The 18,487-nt window shown below is 37.6% G+C and overlaps 1 protein-coding gene across 1 annotated transcript; it reads left to right on the top strand.

Moving 5' to 3' along the window:
* The first annotated feature begins 5,203 nt into the window (after positions 1-5,203).
* LOC124884637 (TPA-induced transmembrane protein homolog) lies at positions 5,204-14,328 on the top strand. The gene is made up of 7 exons (XM_047392667.1): positions 5,204-5,562; positions 6,560-6,625; positions 7,924-7,995; positions 8,091-8,184; positions 8,389-8,522; positions 10,324-10,394; positions 10,500-14,328. The coding sequence occupies exons 1-7, from the start codon at positions 5,521-5,523 to the stop codon at positions 10,693-10,695; spliced, it is 675 nt and encodes a 224-aa protein (XP_047248623.1). The 5' UTR covers positions 5,204-5,520; the 3' UTR covers positions 10,696-14,328.
* The last annotated feature ends 4,159 nt before the right edge of the window (positions 14,329-18,487 follow it).

Below are 18,487 nucleotides of genomic sequence, written 5' to 3'. Positions count from 1 at the left end.
CAAAAAAATACTTTTTCATAATCAGTGATGCCATACTTTCTATCAAGGTCCCCAAGGCCTTTGGAGGAGAAACAGGCCCACAGCATGACAGGTCCTCCCCTGTACCTAACAGTGGTGCTTTTCACCAAATTTCTTTTTTGTTTCATTAGATTTTTATTTGAAATGTTTGTGTTTCCAAGAATCCATAATCCCATGTATTCCAACAAGGTTCACTGAGCCTTTAGAGGATAGATATCATGGGGGATCCTACCCATCTACCAGTGAGAAATGCGTGCTTGTCCAATGTATTGATTCTCTGTTTTACCTGTTTTTCATTTGAAATATTACTATTTTTAAGAGTTCATGCATTCCAACAAGGTTCCAAGGGTAAAACAGGCCCATGGTACATCAATCCTACACTGTACCTATCAGTGGGACATAGGTAATTTTTGACACTTTCATTGTTTGCGGAGTTTGTTTGTTGCCAGCGAAACAACTAGTTGCATGAATATGGCGCGTAATTGTTGTTATGAGAACTTAATGACCACAGAAGGCCACTATTTGTTGCAATTTCTAAAAGGTCACAATCTGCAATGGTGCAGTTTTTTACTGAAATTTGTGGAGGAAAGTACTGCATAGCTCCGAAGTCAATCCTTAGCACAATGCTGATTTAGTGGGAGAAACTTTGATCAGATACAGGTTATTAGGACATCTGAATAATATAAGTCATTGCACACCATTAAAGTGTACACAAACAAAAAGTGTATGTGTACTTTGCACACGAACACTATATTGCCAAAAGTACACGCTCACCTGCCTTGACTCATATATGAGCTTAAGTGACATATTCTTAATCCATAGGGTTCAAAATGACTTTAGTCCACCGTTTGCAGCTATAACAGCTTCAACTCTTGTTGGAAGACTGTCCACAAAGTTTAGGAGCGTGTCCATGGGAATTTCTGACCATTCAACCAGAAGCACATTTGTGAGGTCATAGACTGATGTTGGAAGAGAAGGCCTGGCTCTCTATCTCCACTCTAATTTATCCCAAAGTTGTTTAGGAATGTTGAGGTCAGAACTCTGTGCATCCCAGTCAAGTTTGATACACCTGTAGCCAAGGATGTGACTCTAACACCGGAATTCATTGTGATGATGTGACCCAATACTTTTACCAATATAGTGTAGGTTCAGCGAAAATCATTGGTTACTTGTAATGTTTGTCAGAATTGTCCAGTGAAGTAAAATAAGTAACTTAAACTGTAATTTATCTCATGCCTCTTTTCACTTTCATTTTTTATGAGGGTTAATGTTTATTTCAAACTGAAATCAGGCTTGGTAATGTCACACAATTTATTTATACAGTGTATATTTTCATTTTCCTACTTGCAAAGCATGTAGAAATCTTTAATTTGTATCATAGTTACCCTTTAACTGAGAGTGAAATCCAGAAATTCACATGGTGTGATTTTTAAGTAATTAATTTGCATTTTATTGCATGACATAAGTATTTGATACACCAGAAAAACAAAACTTAATATTTGGTACAGAAACCTTTGTTTTCATTTACAGATATCAGACATTTTCTGTGGTTCTTGACAAGGTTTGCATTTGCTGCAGCAGGGGTTTTGGACCACTCCTCCATACTGATCTTCTCCAGATCCTTCAGGTTTCAGGGCTGTTGCTGGGCAATATGGACTTTCAGCACCCTCTAAAGATTTTCGATTGGGTTCACGTCTGGAGACTGGCTAGGCCACTCCAGGACCTTGAGATGCTTCTTATGGAGCCACTCCTTAGTTGCCTTTGTTGCCCTGGCTGTGTGCTTCGGGTCGCTGTCATGCTGGAAGATCCAGCTAGGACCATCTTCAATGCCCCTACTGAGGGAAGGAGGTTGTTGGCTAAGATCTCCTGATATGTGGCCCCATCCAACCTCACCTCAATACAGTGCAGTCGTCCTGTCTCCTTTGGAGAAAAGCATCCCCAAAGAATGATGTTTCCACCTCCATGCTCCACGGTAGGGATGGTGTTCTTGGGGTTGTTCTTGTTCTTTGTCTTCCTCCAAACATGGCAAGTGGAGTTTAGACCAAAAAGCTCTATTTTTGTCTCATCAGACCACATGACCTTCTCCCATTAATTATCTGGATCATCCAGATGGTCATTGGCAAACTTCAGATGGGTCTGGACATGCGCTGGCTTGAATAGGGGGACCTTGCGTGCGCTGCAGGATTTTAATACATGGCGGCATAGTGTGTTACTAATAATCTTTGAGACTGTGGTTTCAGCTCTCTTCAGGTCATTGACTAGGTCCTGCCATGTAGTTCTGGGCTGTCATCTTGAGCTTCTTCCATTTTCTTACAATGGTGCCAACAGTTGTTGCCTTCTCACCAAGCTACTTGGCTATTTTCCTGTAGTCCATCCCTTCCTTGTGCAGGTCTATTATTTTATCCCTGATGTCCTTGCACAGCTCTCTGGTCTTGGCAATTGTGGAGAGGTAGGAGTTTGTTTGATTGAGTGTGTGGACAGGTGTCTTTTATACAGATAACGAGTTCAAACAGGGAGCAGTTAATACAGGTAATGAGTGGAGAACAGGAGGGCTTCTTAAAGAACAACTAACAGGTCTGTGAGAGCAAGGATTCTTACTGGTTGTTAGGTGATCAAATACTTATGCAATAAACTGCAAATGAATTACTTGAAAATTATTTTTTGCATTTTTGTTTTTAGATTCTGTCACTCTCAGTTGAAGAGTACCTATGATAAAAATTTAAGACTTCTACATGCTTTGCAATTTGGGAAACCTGCAAAATCGACAATGTATCAAATACTTGTTTTTCCCACCGTATTTCCGGTTCTTATTCCTGGAATATGCCGAAGTTTCTCTTCCAGTTTGCGGTCGAGCCTCGAGGGGTCAGATGAACTCTGAAGCTACTGTAGTCACAACTTCCCTAAGTCTGTTTTCAGGTTCTGGGATTTTTTTCAAGTTCCTTCTTAATGTTTCTGTGTTTGCAATTGCATCATCAAACAATTCTGTATTTTTTTGACCAATACAAGGCTTCACCACACCAACTTGTCTGTCTGGATGTTAGATCTCAGTGTGTCTCTACCATTAACTGTAGGACTCATACTTGGGATGTTTCTATATACTATTTCCAACAAATTAGTTTCTAACTCCTGGTCCGCCTCTGCACAGCCTACCATGGATGTCCCATCCAGTCATCCACCCACCCACTTACCCACGCACTTGAAGAAATAGGTTAAAGACATCTAAAAATCCTTAAAAGGTTTGTCGTCCATTTAAATATTTATTACCTTTATTTAATACTGCAAGCCTGCATAACTCAGTTCTTTCAAAACAAAGCTTCGTTCTGAATACTGGACAGCCAAATATTTTGGAGATTTTGTATACATATTTATGATAAACGGGGTTGCCATACTTCTTGCAATAGTGTTCTTAGATGAGTTCAGTGTTCCAACAAATTTTCCATTTTCGAAGATTTACTTTTCCAGACTCAGATTTCCTCACATTAGGGCCAGTTTATTTGCAACATTCTAGATATAGAAGTCTAAATCATTTACCTTGAATTGCACAGGTCATCTTTAGCAACACAGTACTAAAGATGGGTTTGAATTAGGCAGCATAACAAAAGGGTTATTTCACAACTTTTTTTAGCTTCTGTGCTAACTCCCATGAACTGTCAAGCACTCACTCCAAGGGCTTTTCTTCACAATGCCATCATGCCTGTGGTTATGCCTGTTGCCCATGTACCATTTTCTACCACACCTTTCCTTCCAGTTTACCTTCCATTTATATACTTGAATAATGCTCTCTAAAAACAGCAAGTTTCTTAAGCTTTGAATATTTGTGGCTTACCCTCTTTCTAGCACTGTCTTAATCCTGTTCTTCAGGGCCCACTGTCCTCTATGTTTTAGGTGTTTCCCCACTGGTGAACACCTAACTTGAATGAATGGGTGATTTACAGGCTTCTGCAGCACTTGATGGCATGTTGAGGAAATCATGCAATCATCTGAATCAAGTGTGGTGGAGCAGACACATCTAAAACATGCAGGACATTGGGGCCCTGAGGACCAGGGTTAAGAAACATTGTTCTAGAGTGTGTCAGTGACTTTCTGCTTGACAACTCTCAATCAGCAGTCATCCCAATAATTTCTGCATTAAGTCATTTTTATTGGTCCTCTTGTAAATTTCAGATTTTCTGAGAAAGTGAATTTTAGGTTATCTTTAGCTGCGAGACATAATCCTTGCATTACAATCCATAATAATATGAGTTTAACTTTTTTTGTACTAAATTTCTGAAATAAATTCACTTTCTAATTATATTTTAATTATTTAGATGCACCTGTGTAGGCTACAACATTAATCCACTGAAAGTGAAAGAGTGGTTTGTGTATTCCCACCTGACTTTCAACAAAGACCCGAGTTGCGTCATTTTGTCCATGTTGCTTGAAGTAGTAGAGAAGCTTCGAACATATTTGGTTGCTGCCGAATCATTTTCTCCTCACTAACAAGGTGATAGAAGTGTCCTTTAAATTTATACATAGAATTTATCCTGCTAAAGTCTACCTCAAGAAGTTTATTTCTGACATTATTGTAAACTGTACGTTCTGTGATCTTTCTCCATAATATGTCACTCATTTGACAGGTTGTGTCCTCTTTTCAATATATTTTGGCAACATTTTTGTGACTATGTTAATTTCAAAATATACGCCAATTTTCAAAACACTGGAAAAATTTTCTATTTGGATTTCATTGAAGTAGCAAAATGATTCCAAAGGTTTTCCTCATTAATTTATTATTCTTTTAAGGCCTAATTTCACATACATAAATGTACATTTCTCAAGAGAACCCCAAATTTTGTAGGTTTTTTAATAGATTTTAAACAGTATATGCAGACAATTAAATTGTCAACTAATCAAAAGGCAAAAGTGACTATATTGGCTTCTTCCCAATTTAAGATTATGGTCAATATTTTGTCTAAATTTATGCTTTATATGACTCTTTGGCACCAATTTTATTTTAAATGCAATTTCAGTTTCCATATCTTACAATGCTTTATTTTGACTCTTGTTGTTCAATGTATGCTGTACCCATGGCTAATTTTGTGTTATGCTCATGCTATGTTATGTTATATGTACAAATATATTCTTTAATTAAAAAAAAAAAAAAAAGCAGAATGAGGCTTCGTGACTTCCTCCGCGTCGCCTCCAAGACCATCCTTCCTTTCCTTCCCTTCGGAAAAAAATCGTCAACATATCAGCCGAAACTGAAAGAACTCACCTGTCCACCAGCCCAAGAAGGGAGGAGGAAGAAAGAAGAGACTTCACCTTAAAGTCCAGAAGAAAATTGTCCCCTAAGCTCCTGCTGAAAATAATAATTCGTCTCTTGTTGTCGTCGAGTGACTTTTTGCTTTTTGGACCGGGAGTGAGACGTTTACAGTCCCATGGAGAGTGGATTTCTCTTAGCTGACAGCGTTTGACAGGCGCTTCCGGGTCTGTTGGTTGAATAAACACAGAATTAAACCTGGGGAGATGGAGTTGGACGACATTAACACAACTTCAGATCAACTTGAGGTAAGTTAATAAAATAATAAGTATGTGAAATTACGATCAGTTTCAGTTCGGTCCACAAACCTTTCGAAAAACGACGAAAAACGTTGTACATTTAGAAAGGTAGTATAATAAAATCGTGTATTACAAACTATTTGTTTTTAATGAAATATTTATTCGACTAATTATCAGATTTCAGGCTCTTGTGGGTGGGGGAGTGAGAGCAGGTTGGTGGAATACACCGGCAGTGCCAACCCTGTGTGGCTATTTGTAGGGTGTATCACTGAGATGCAACATTTATTTAATAAAATAAGTCAATTTTTTTTAGCTGGCTGTTAAATTTATGTATGATTGTGAAAACTTCCAAAATGATTGTATGATAAAACAAATTATTTCATTTGAAAAAGCATTAAAAGATCCTTCAAATTATACAAATCTTGTGTATCTAGGTTTGGAAATAAGACACCTGCAGCATTTTAAAAGCTGAAAATCTGGAATTATTTTACTGTTGCAACTCCAAATCACAAAATTGCTAAATTGTTACAGTTTTTATTTTAGATATTTTCCTGACATTTTCAGCAAAAATGTTTGACAGTCCTGTTTTTTTCTTTTAAAAACAGTCAGGTAATTGATTTGTACTAGTTGTAGTTATTTAGCAAAAAGTCATGATTGTTACTGGAGAATCTGATATTTTTAAGCATGAAAGTTGCATAATCATCCAACAAGCGATTTGGGAGAAAAATGGCATCGCAGACAGTAGTAGGTATCTACTAAACATCATATTTACACACACCACTTATATGTGACAACAGAGTCATAAAATCCCTGAACTTGTGTTCTATTTTTTGATATTGGTGCGGCACCACCTGGCCACTTGTTTGAAAAAAACCTTTTGGAGCTCTTGATAGTTGACATTTTCCTGAAAGAACAACAATTTACAACAATGAACTATGAGGATAAAAAGGCAGCAATGAAAGTTGCCATTTTGTTTTAACAAACAATATTTATTGTAAACTCTTAGGAAATTATAGATAATCCTGATGGGGCAGCCAATGCGGGAGATAATGTCCAGAAATTACTTCCAGAGGTGAGTTTTCATCTGTGTTGGTCTGTTGTTTTTCTTCTATGTGGCCTTTTTATTGTTTACATCAATCCTATGAAAATGACAGTAGCACATAAATATAATTAAGTTATTAGGGCAGCAGTTTACTTTAACCTTTTTCTTTTTTCATTTGAGGACGTGAGGCTCTTAAAGGGGAAAAAACAATAACATTTAAGTTTTCGTTATTAGTCTGTTGTAGATACCCAGATACTAGTTATACAGGGTATCTACAATAGATAGGGGGTAGATACATGGATACACCTACAACAGAAACAGAACAAAAAAATCAATGTGATATTAGATATAATATACTGTCATGGACAAACAAAAGTACATCCTTATGCAGTTGGAAAGTAGGATTTTTACATATAAATGATCTGGTCTTAAGTTTTATTTTATCTTACCTCAAGCATACAAAACCACACACACTAAAGGTAGAACCAATTACATTATGTAAAAGAAAATGACAAAGTTTGTTAAAAGTTATATTCAGCCCAAAAGCCTCAGATATGTACAAAATGTGGTCTCGGTCCAATGTATACTGATCCAACCCTGAGTTGATTTAACAGGTTCAGATTATGGTTTTAATACAGCATACTGGATTAGGTTTTCAACCCAAAAATGTGTTAAAGTGATGAATTTATTATGTTAATCTACCAAAGAGTTGGTTAAACAGAATAGCCCATAACCTGGATTGCTAAACAGATGATATTTGGGATGAAAATATTGTATTTTGATTTTTGTTTATTTATGTATTTAAGCAATAAGATCAAAAACCAAGGACCTCATAAAACGAATAAGCCTTTTATGAAGAAATTTTGGATAGTAAAAATTCATATTGAACAATATTGTGTAAACTAAACATATATTTTTTTAAACTAAAAATTAAATAAATTATAAAGTTAATACACATAAAAACATATAGTGGGGAAAAATAATTGTGAGAAAAAAGTAAAGTATCAATAAATATGGCCTTTAAAGCCTGTCTGTACTGACGTTTATCATCAGTTCTTTGTCAAAGTGTGAATATTGAACATAGCTAGCATAAAATTCTAAAGTTACCTTTGCTAAACAACCCCATTGTCTACTAGTGTGCGCTAAACTCATCAACACAACCTCCAGCTTCGAGCAAACTTAAGTCCGACATAGAATATCTTCTTAGTCTGTTAGTATTGACTTTATGATGATTTATAAATCTGACGGTAAAAAGCCTGATCAAAGTGTGTGTAATGTTGACCTGTTAGCTAAGGAATTAATATTTAATCCTCCATTCCTTTTGTCAGAGCAATGACTGTTACAGGAAGGAAACAGGCAATGGCTATATAACAGAGAACCAGAACAAGAAGAGTCAAAAGGTACGATTGTAATATTGCTCTTCCTCAGCTTTTTCTTCTTAATGATTACTTTAAATAACATCAAAGCCACATTTTACCAATTTTTTTTTTTTCAGAATTTCTTCAGAAAACACGGAAAATGGATTGCTGCCATCTTTTTCATTCTTCTTATAGTTCTTGTGATCACCATCTCTGTGGCTGTGTGCTTTGGTACTAAGGCTAAACTCAATTACTATCATTGCAGGAACATTACTTTAAATGCTAAAGATACACAACTATGATATTTATCTTAGTTGCACAAGATCATAGCTTTAACTTTTTTTATGTAGTTTGCTTGTATACTATTTGTAGTTAATGTTTACTGATGCAGAGTGTTTCCGCTTCAAGTGTCTGACACTGTTTTACTTTAAACAGCAAACAATGAAGATAATGATGAAAAATATGATCCATCACTGTTCAAGCTTCAACAGAAATTTAATGGGAGCTTCATTGTGAATGTGGTCCAGACCAGTAACAAAACCCAGGCACTTAAAGACCTTCAGGAAAAGGTTAGTGATATTATAATTATTATAAATATTATCTATCATTGCAACTACCGTGCTACACTTGGTAGCTGGAAGGCAAGATAAAATACTGATAAACAATGAGGCTGCAGCTGCTTCTCCTCTGTGTCTCTGCCTCCCTTTTCCTCTTTTCTCTCATCCTTTGATTAAAAAAGATGGAACTGTTTTAAGTCCTGCACAAAGCCTTAAAGTATCAAATAATAAATGAAAAATAAAACTGTCAAAAAGTTTTTATTTTTATTTTCCTTATGCATAAAAGCACTACTAATATGTTTTATATATATATTGTCTTCACATGCACACAACCTTGTCCGTCATGGCTCACCATGCAACATGTGTACCCTTGTATTTCATGGTGGTCTTTTGGTCATTTCAGCACTGAAGAAAAACTAACCTGTTGTTGCGGTGCTCTATACTTTTCCCCATGAATACGCCCATGTTCATGAGATTTCCAGTCAGAAAAAACACAAAGTATTTTTTGTTGCCAATAACATACAGGGAAAGCAAAGAATATTACTCATAGATACTGAATACACGATCCAGTCTCAAGGAACCTTTTCTCCATTTGGGAGACGACAGCACAGCAGATCTTAGGTGAGGGAGTGCACTTTACCACCCAAGCCCCCCATCAAGGTTTGAAACTGAATATTTGCTTACCCTGTTATGAAAGGCAGCAACTCCACGATCGACAAGGACAACTTGAATGTTTTTGGTAACTGCCCCCCAAAAGACCAGATCACACAGCTGGTAATACAAATTTCATCTGCAGCAGCTGTCTTCAGGGTGTGCTGTGCAGCAGTAGCTTCCTCAAGACCCAGGTTAGCTCGCGCATCATCTTCCATGAATTGTTTTCCTTCGTCCGACAAAGAATGGGTCAATATATGGCACGCTTCTTAATAAGCACACCATGTCCTCCTTTTCTCTTTTTCTCTCTAAAGCAATCACTTAACTTTATCTCTCTCACTATAGTTTAATACTACATCCACAAACAACTCAAAGATTTTCAAGCTGGTCACTTGATCCACAAATGGACATTGCCACAAGTCACTCCATGCTGATCATGTGCATTGGATAATACGGCCTTGCCTAGACTTCATGGCCTAGGTTCCAATTGTTTCATTATCCAGAACAAAAAAGTGTTTCAAAGAAACTGTTTAAGGTGTCAAGAAGAAATCCGACATCTTCACCTGTTTAACAAAGCTCACCCATATTTCCCTTTTATAAGCAACCTTTAGGGAAAGCAAGAGTGCTCACTCCATCCTTTTTTGTGTTGCCATTTATCAGTCACACATCCATTTAACATATTCCTGTTAAAAAGGTCAATTTTTGTCAAGAAAAAAGTCAGTTTTCTGTTTATAATAATAGGCAGTGATGCAGTTCCAGATAGAGCAGTTACACATTAGCTAATCATCCATGTATAATGGTGCATTTGGGTTTTAGAGAACCGCAGTTTTTTGTTTCTGACAAGTGATTTTAAAAATATATATCTGCTCTGAAAAACAACAAATGGCAGGTTTAATGCTTTTAAAATACTCAATATTTATTTGTTTCAGAGTATTTTTTTGCTATACATTTTCTTAAAGTTAAATGAATGACTTCTCATTCCGCTAATTGTAGTGGCAACTGTGTCTTATTCAAAAGTAGCCCAGAAATAAAACACTCTTGAACTGACATGTAAGCTACATTCCTGCCTAGCAGCTTTAATTTCCTATTGAGAATGTCTAGGCTGGCTTCCAAATAACATTCCTATTGTTTTGTTTTGCATGTTTCTACCTGCCGCACCTAGCTGGCCGACCTCTATAGGTCCTCCCCTGCTCTGGGACGTTTCTTCTCAGAAGCAGAGACTTTTGGTCTTAGGTAAACACACAACACACCCAGTGGTTACACAATAGTATTTCCTGTGTTACATGAAATGTGTTATGCTTTGGGTTGACGTTAACCAGTTCTTCCCTCTCCCTGCAGGAGTGATTCTACTGTGGTACAATACAAACTGACATTTGTCTATCCAGAAGAGCAGCAGGCAGAGCTGAGAAACTTTACCCTCAGCTCGGAGATGGTGTTCAACGTGTTCAGGCAGTTTCTTTATGACCAGAGTGACGTTGAACCAGAGACTTGGTTCGTTGACCCAAGTTCCTTAAAAATGCATACCATGCATTGAGAAATGAGTTGCCTCAAAACCATCTAAACCTGATTTCCTGGCCATGAAGCTTTAATTTAGTTTCTTAAAGATGGTTGACTTGTCAGCTGTTGTTCACCACAGAAACCAAGTCACAGAATAAGTCACTAACCCTAACCCCTGGCCATGTGAATGCTCTCATATGACCAGGGTTGGACATCTACCTGGTGGATAAATAACAAATATATATATATATATATATATATATGTATATATATATATATATATATGTGTATATATATATGTGTATATATATATGTGTATATATATATGTGTGTATATATATATATATATATATATATATACCTTTGCTTACCTGTTCAGTTTTAATGCTAGCCCAGACATACTTTGCAAATTGTAACTGGACTGCCTTAAAACATTTGCCTAAAGTGCAACAAACACCAAAATAATCAGCTGTGGACAACTAAGAATAGTTTTATTTACCAAGTGATGTACTTACATGCCTAAGTATGAATTAGTTTTTTTTTATGCATCTTTGCTTTGTGTGAGATATTAAATGTTTTAACTGTTTCATTTGGTATAACTTAAAATTTGTTATTCTTTCCATTTGAGTATTCTTTATGCATGAACAACAGAGGACGCAAGTGTGCCTCACCTACATGTTTTATTGTGTTTTTTTCCCTGTCAGTCACCAGATCTCTCCCTGAATGAGGTTGTGGAGAAGGTTATTACAGTTTGTGTTTATTCAAGATGTTAAACATTCACAGGTACAATCATAATGGCCTCATTTCATCAGATTGCACACTTTTTTGTAACTCTGTCCACATGCCTGCTTCAAACAAGATTGCAAAAGTATTTGAGCTTTACTGTAAAATCAAAACAGCTGTTTTGATGGTTATAATTTACAACTGAAATATAATTAGTCCTTACTTCAACTGAGTGACTCAGAAAACTTTATTATACTAATTTTAGAGGGTCACGTTTTAGATGTAGAACTATTTAGTTAGAGAATGTGCTGGTTAGGTAAGGCTTCTACTTTAGGTGTTGGAGTTTTTAAAAACACAGTATAATTTAATACTCCTCCTTTACACTTTACCATAGATTTTACCTTACAACAAAAGCCCCCATTTTCAAGAATTTAAAACTAATCAACTTTCCATTTAACAGCCCTCAAGTTAAAATCAATCTCTTATTATTTTCTAAGATGATGCAATGTGTGCAATAGGTTTGGTTTGGCTTTTAAAAACAAATAATAATTATAAACAATAATTATTAACAAAATCATTAACACAGTTTGATTAAATTTTAATAATAAATCATTTTTTGCTAAACAACTTTCGGTATGTCAGGCTCTGTCCTGTGAATACCAGCCCAATACGGCGGAACAATATGAACAATAATATAGATAAAATAAACGCCTTTCCAAAACATAAGAATTTATTACCATAAAAATTCAACTTCAAGTGAAAATACTTCAATTAACAAAGTCTTAAACTAGCTTTTAAATAGACTACAAAGGAAAAATGAATATGAAGAAAACTAATAAACTACAAAAATGGAACAAAGTACAACATGTTAAATAATTCTAATTATATAATTATTATTATTAAAACATAATAAAATGATATTTGGGTTCAGTGTGAATATGTTCAATTTCAGAATTTGGAGTGAGGTCAAATTAGTTTAAAACGAATTCAGAATAACCAGTTCACAATGCAAATCACATGGGTAAATATAACATTATTTTAATCAAATATTTTAACAATTGTTTGCTGAATTAGAAATCAATAACCTTTTGCACAACTGATTCCTAATGTGTTGATTTGGCCGCAGTGACTTATTGAACTGAGTTATGGAGAAAATAGAGGCGAAAAACGTTTATGCACTCACACTTTAGCGAACAAACGGACAGATGTGATGATGTCACATCCGGATTAACGGTTCAGCTAACCCAAAGGAATAGTTTATTTTAAATTCTAATTACACTTGTACTTCATTAATAAAAAATATTAAAGTATGTATGAGCGCTGGCGGAGCATTTCGGCCAAAGTGTCTAAACCACTCATTGAAATAAAGTTTTTCGTAACTCTTAAAACACAACCCAAAACCAATTTGCAGCATCAAGACTGGGAAGCCAGCTAGCAAATAGTTTAGCACCACTAAGCAAAAACACAGTAAAATAACAATATTTAAATTGTTCATCCTAAATTAATCTTTTCTGCCTGGACACAACCTCTTGTGAGCTGTTCTGATGAATAGGAGAACATCTTATAGGGGCAGTAAGTTCAACGGGTATAGTGAACAAAGGGGGTATGGCGGTTACTCTGGGCCCTTTGGTCTGCTTGTTTGGTCCGGACCAAAAGAGGACTTTTTTTTTTTTCGTTTGCTGTGGTTTGCTTTCACACTGTAGTTTTTTCAAGTAAACTATTACTTGAAAACAAAGCTACACAGGTGACGATCATTGCTCCCATTAGACAGAAATAACGGGGGCGGAACATAGCGCTGATTCCTCTGCTTCAGGATTTGACTGTGGCTGGGCATAAGAGGAATTTAGAGAGGCTAAAGTACAGAGACCTTTGGTTGGAAATTCTGGAAAAACAGTTTGGCAACTCAGAAAGGGAAAACAGTGACCATTCCAAACTGTGTATGATTTGGAGGAGGAACTGCAGACCCGGACTAAGGACATTTTGGGGAGGTGGAAGGACCACTTTGAGGATCTCCTCAATGCGCTCACCATGTCCTCCATGAAGGAGGCAGAGCCTGAAGACTAGGGAGAATGCGACTGCATCACTGTGGCTGAGGTTACCGAGGTAGTTAAAAAGCTCCCCAGCGCCAAGGTGCCAGGTGTAGATGAGATTCGGACTGAGGTTCTGATGGCTCTGGACATTGTGGATCTGTCATGGTTGACACACCTATTTAATATCGCATGAAGGAGCGGGACAACACCGTTGAAGTGACAGACTAGGGTGGTGGTTCCAATTATTTAGAAATTGGACCGGAGAGCAGATCCACTGATAGACAGACATCAATTTGCCTATACAAGAAAACACAACACAAGTCATGCTATATCAACATTGATGCATATTATGCTAAAGCATCTTGAAAAGCCAAGTGCATATACTCTGTTGTTTATTGATTGATCTGCATGTAATTCAATTCAGCCGCACATTCTCCTTGGTAGTTTAAAACAGGTGTATGTAAACCCATTTTTAATCAGGTGATACTACTCTTTTCTTACAAACAGGTCACAACAAGTTCAATTTAACTCTACACTTTCAGATACAATGGTCAGTAGTACTGGTGCCCCCGAGGGGTGCATCAGTTCACCATTTTTGTTTATTTTGTCCACAGACAATTGTGTTAGCCTAGAACCTAGAATACATATTGCTGAACTCAGGAAGGAGGTGGAAACATTCATTTGTTCCTCTATCTATTAAAGTTATCAATAAACAAATTAATTCTTAATATTCAGTAAATTACATATGGCTAATTCTTCAGCATTTTTTACGTTAGCATATTTGCATACTGATGGTTTGTTATCACTACTTTTTATTGTATTTATTGTACTGGAATTGTTTCCTTGCAATTTTGAAGGTGTTTTTTTTTATTGCTGCGCAGCAGTGCCATTTGGCAAAATAAAGAACTTTGAAGTGAGCTTGCTCTTTGTCACCCATCCTGTTTGTTGTGTTCATGGACAGGATCTCAAAGCATAGTTGTGGAGTTGAGGGTGTCTGGTTGGGGAACCTCAGGATCTCATCTTTGCTTTTCACAGATGATGTGCTTCTGTTGGCTTCCACAGGCCATGTTCTCCAGTGTGCACTGGAGTGGTTTGCTGCTGAGTGTGAAGCGGCTGGGTTGAAAATCAGCTCCTCCGAGCCTGAGGCCATGGTTCTTAACTAGAAAAAGGTGGACTGCTCCCTCTGGGTTGGGGGTCAGTCTCTGTCCCAAGCGAAGGAGTTTAAGCATCTTGGTGTCTTGTTCAAGAGTGATAGGATGGAAAAGATGAGACACATTTGGATTTCATCTGCAATGATGTGGGCGATGCTCCAGTTTGTTGTGGTGAAGAAAGAGCTGGGAAAAAAGCAAAGCTCTCGGTTTACCTGGTCCTCACCTATGATCATGACCGAAAGAATTAGATCCCTGATAGAAGCGGCCAAAATGAGCTTCTGGTGGAGAGTGGCTGGACTATGCCATGGAGATACGGTGAGGAGCTTCGTCATCTGGGGGGAGCTCATAGTAGAGCTGTTTATTCTCTGCATCAAAATGACTCACTTGAGGTGGTTCAGGCATTTGATCAGGCTCCTCCCTTTGGATGTTGTTCTGGGCATGTCCCACTGGTGGGGGATCCCGGGGAAGATGCAGACTTGCTGGAGGGGCTATAAATCCTGTCTTTCCTGGGGATGCCTTAGAATCCCCCAGAATGAACTGGAGGATAAGCGGATGGATGGATGGGTGGATGTTAGTTTTAGTCATGAATTCCAGCCTTTTTTGAATCACCTTAGTTTTTCAGAGACAGTAAATGTTTTCTGACAGGGCAAACCCCAGAAGGTTTTTTAAGGAGCAGCCAGATAGGCCACTATGTGTTAGAGCATGCTTTTTAGCACACACAAAATTCTCTGACCATAATTTCAAAATACTCTTAACTCTCATGGTTTTTACATATAGAATGTGATTCAGTTCATCATTTTAGGGTGGTGCAAAAAAGGAATGGCGGACAGTCCCATGCAAAACAAGGAGGGAATGTTTATAATGTTTAAATTCCTTGTTAATAACTGTCTTTGTACAGTGTTCTTGAGTGTCTGGAGAGGTGCCTTCAAATTAAATTAAATTAAAATATTATTTATTATAATTCAAAAAGGGGCACAATGAGGGAAAGAAATAGAAAGCATAATTGTGTACACATAAATTAATGCTGCAACCCATCCTTTCCTCTCTTAAACGTATGCATAAATAATATAAATGTATGATTGTCTGTCAAGGGGAGACCATTAGAGGGGTTAGCTATTGCTCCCATTGTATCTCCCTTGGTGGCGCCTTTGTTTCATAAAAAGAAATAATGTCTTTTTCAAAACAGAAAGTGCATTTATCCCATTTGGGGCATTCTCGTGTGCATTAACTGAATATCAGGTTGGTAAGTCGAGTAATGATCTTTGAGGTTGCTATCCACCAGTTTGAAAATTGCTATTGTACTTCTAAACAACCTGGAGTCCATTATCCTACAAAGCTAAAGATTAGTCATTGAAGACAGGAAGAGATGGGCATGCAAGTTATATGATCAGACAATACAAATATTCAGATTTCAACCATGCAAATAATCAGGTTGCAAACTGCAAAACTCAGTAAAATCTTTCAGACTCCCTGGCCTCATTTAATCCAGGTCATCTGGAATTATTGACATGATTGTGTGTAATTCTTTGACAGGGTTGCAAGATCACCATAGACTCTGGCTGTTTACATCTAATAGGTTAATAGACATTAACAGGCTGTGCCGGTGGTGGTCCACCTTCTCAATCCTATTTTGAGCATTGTCAGCCACCCAAAGCCAGATTTACTCAACTGAACTCACTGAGCTCAGATAGCCTCATTGCAAACAGCAGGGGATACTCTGAACTCTGCTGTGAACACTTCAGCATTTAAATTGTTCTCCAGCATGTCACTGGTTATTGATTAACAGTTCAAATCCAGTGCAGCCTTATGCTCTAGTAGATGTTTTTATTCCACACAGTGCCTTGCGAAACTATTTATCCCTTGAACTTATATAATTTTGTAAAAATACAACCACAAACTCCAATGAGTTCTATTGAGATTTTATTTGATAAACCAATACAAAGTAGTGTATAATTGTGAAAAAAATGGAAAATGACACGTTTTTTTTTCTTTCATATATTTTTTTTATAAATAAATTTGTATTCAGCCCTCCTGAGAGAATACTATATAGAAACATTTCTCATTGCAATTCTTTTCGGGTATGGTTCTACCAACTTTGCACGCATAGAAACTGAATTTTTTTTCCTAATCTTCATTGCAAACTAGCTGATGTATAGCCAGATTGCAAGGAAAACATCTGTTAATATTAATTTTCTTACCAGATTCAAATTTTGGCCTGGATTTTGACTAGGGCATTCTAACAAGTGAATATGCTTTGATGTAAATCAGTCTATTTTATTTCTGACTGTATGTTTAGTTTCATGAGGTCCGTCTGCATGCTCTGATCAATGCTCTCCTTTCCGGGGCAGTCAATTTTTGAAAGCAGCTTCTGACCGCACCAGTGACCACACCAGTGAACCAGCAAATCCACCTCCTGTCTGTATGCAAACTTGTCACTGTCCTGGATGAGACCAATAACAGGGGTGTCATCTGCAAACTTCAGGAGTTTCACACACAGGTCCGCTGAGGTGCAGTTGTTTGTGTACATGGAGGTGTGGAGGATATAACACAACCATGGGGGGGCGCAGGTTCTTGTGTGGGAGAAGATGCTCCCCAGGCTCAACCACTTCCTTGCAAGGAAGCTAGGTGGTGCAGGATGAGGTGTAGTGCCAGATTGACTGCATCTGCTCACCTGTTTGACCTGTAAGCAAACTGCAGGGGATCCAGCAGAGGACCTATGTGGTCCTTCAGATGCTTCAACACCAGATGCTCAAAGGATTTCATGACCACAGACTTTAGGTTGACATATATTTAGCCATTTAACCCCTTGATGGTGCATTTCTTGTGGCCTTGGATGAAGCTGTTAAGGTTGTCTGCAAGATGAAGATTCTGCTCAGGGTTAGTTGGACATTCTTCTGCTGGCAGTGAAGTTCCAAACTGCTGTTAGCTGAGAAGCTGTTTTTTTTATTTATTCCTCGCTGTAGCTTCTTTTAGCTACCCTGATCTCCTTGGTAAGTTTGTTCCTGGCCTGCTTATACAGGGCCCTATCCCCACAGATCCAATGTAGCTTCCTCAGATTTGAAGTGAATCATGGTCTATTGTAGTGCGTATCTGTGTATGTGCGTAAGGCCTTGGTCTACACACCAACTGATGTATGATGTCACAGCAACTGTGAATTTGTTTAGATCAGCGGCTGAAGCTTCTAAAACATTCCAGTCTGTGCTGTCAAAGCAGGCCTGTAACATCTGCTTTGACTCATCAGTCCACTTCCTGACATTCCTAACCACAGTTTTAGAAGTTTATCATTTCTGCCTATAGGTTGGACAGACAGTTATCAGAAAGTATAAGGCAACACTGGTGAGAGCCAGAAATGCATCTTTTAAAGCTGTGTAGCAGTGATCCAGTGTGTTTTTATCCCTGATGGGACACTTGTCTGCATTTTGAACGGTCATTGAAGAGGATTGCGCTGTTAATATCCCCAAGAACAATTAGAGAGTCTATGTGTATTTTCTTCACATTTGTTTTCAGCTTGCGAGCTGTTTTTCAGTTTCTGATGTGCAGGCTTGTGGTGAGATCTAAACACCAGCAAGAATAAATAAAGAGAACTCCCTTGATGAATAAAAGGGTTAACAATTTGTAAAAATTACTCCAGGTGTGAACTACATGTCTTCTGTAACACCAACCTTTGTTTTTGTAAAAGGAGATTCCACCTCCTGTCTTATCCCCAAGAGGTCATTGCTGTGGTCTCCTCGAAGCAGCTGGAAGCTCGGAATCAGAAGCCCCGGGGTGTGCTCATTGAGCCAGCTTTTTGTGAAACAGCGGGCGGCAGATCCATGGAAGTCCGAGTTTTAAGGGGTTGAGAAGCAGCAGTTCGTCCATCTTGTTAGCTGGGGAGCTGACATTAGACAGATGGATTGAGGGCATATATACAGGGGTTGGACAATGA

Source organism: Girardinichthys multiradiatus, chromosome 18 (genome assembly GCF_021462225.1).
Source record: "Girardinichthys multiradiatus isolate DD_20200921_A chromosome 18, DD_fGirMul_XY1, whole genome shotgun sequence".
Taxonomy (NCBI): domain Eukaryota; kingdom Metazoa; phylum Chordata; class Actinopteri; order Cyprinodontiformes; family Goodeidae; genus Girardinichthys; species Girardinichthys multiradiatus.
This window is presented reverse-complemented; position numbering and strand designations above follow the sequence as displayed.

What these genes read in the sequence shown, in the direction of transcription:
- LOC124884637 (XM_047392667.1), top strand. Translation starts at nt 5,521, where the DNA reads ATGGAGTTGGACGACATTAACACAACTTCAGATCAACTTGAG. An exon ending in CTCTGTGGCTGTGTGCTTTG is followed by an intron (nt 8,185 to 8,388) that starts GTACTAAGGCTA and finishes TACTTTAAACAG; the next exon opens with CAAACAATGAAGATAATGAT. An exon ending in TTAAAGACCTTCAGGAAAAG is followed by an intron (nt 8,523 to 10,323) that starts GTTAGTGATATT and finishes TGCCGCACCTAG; the next exon opens with CTGGCCGACCTCTATAGGTC.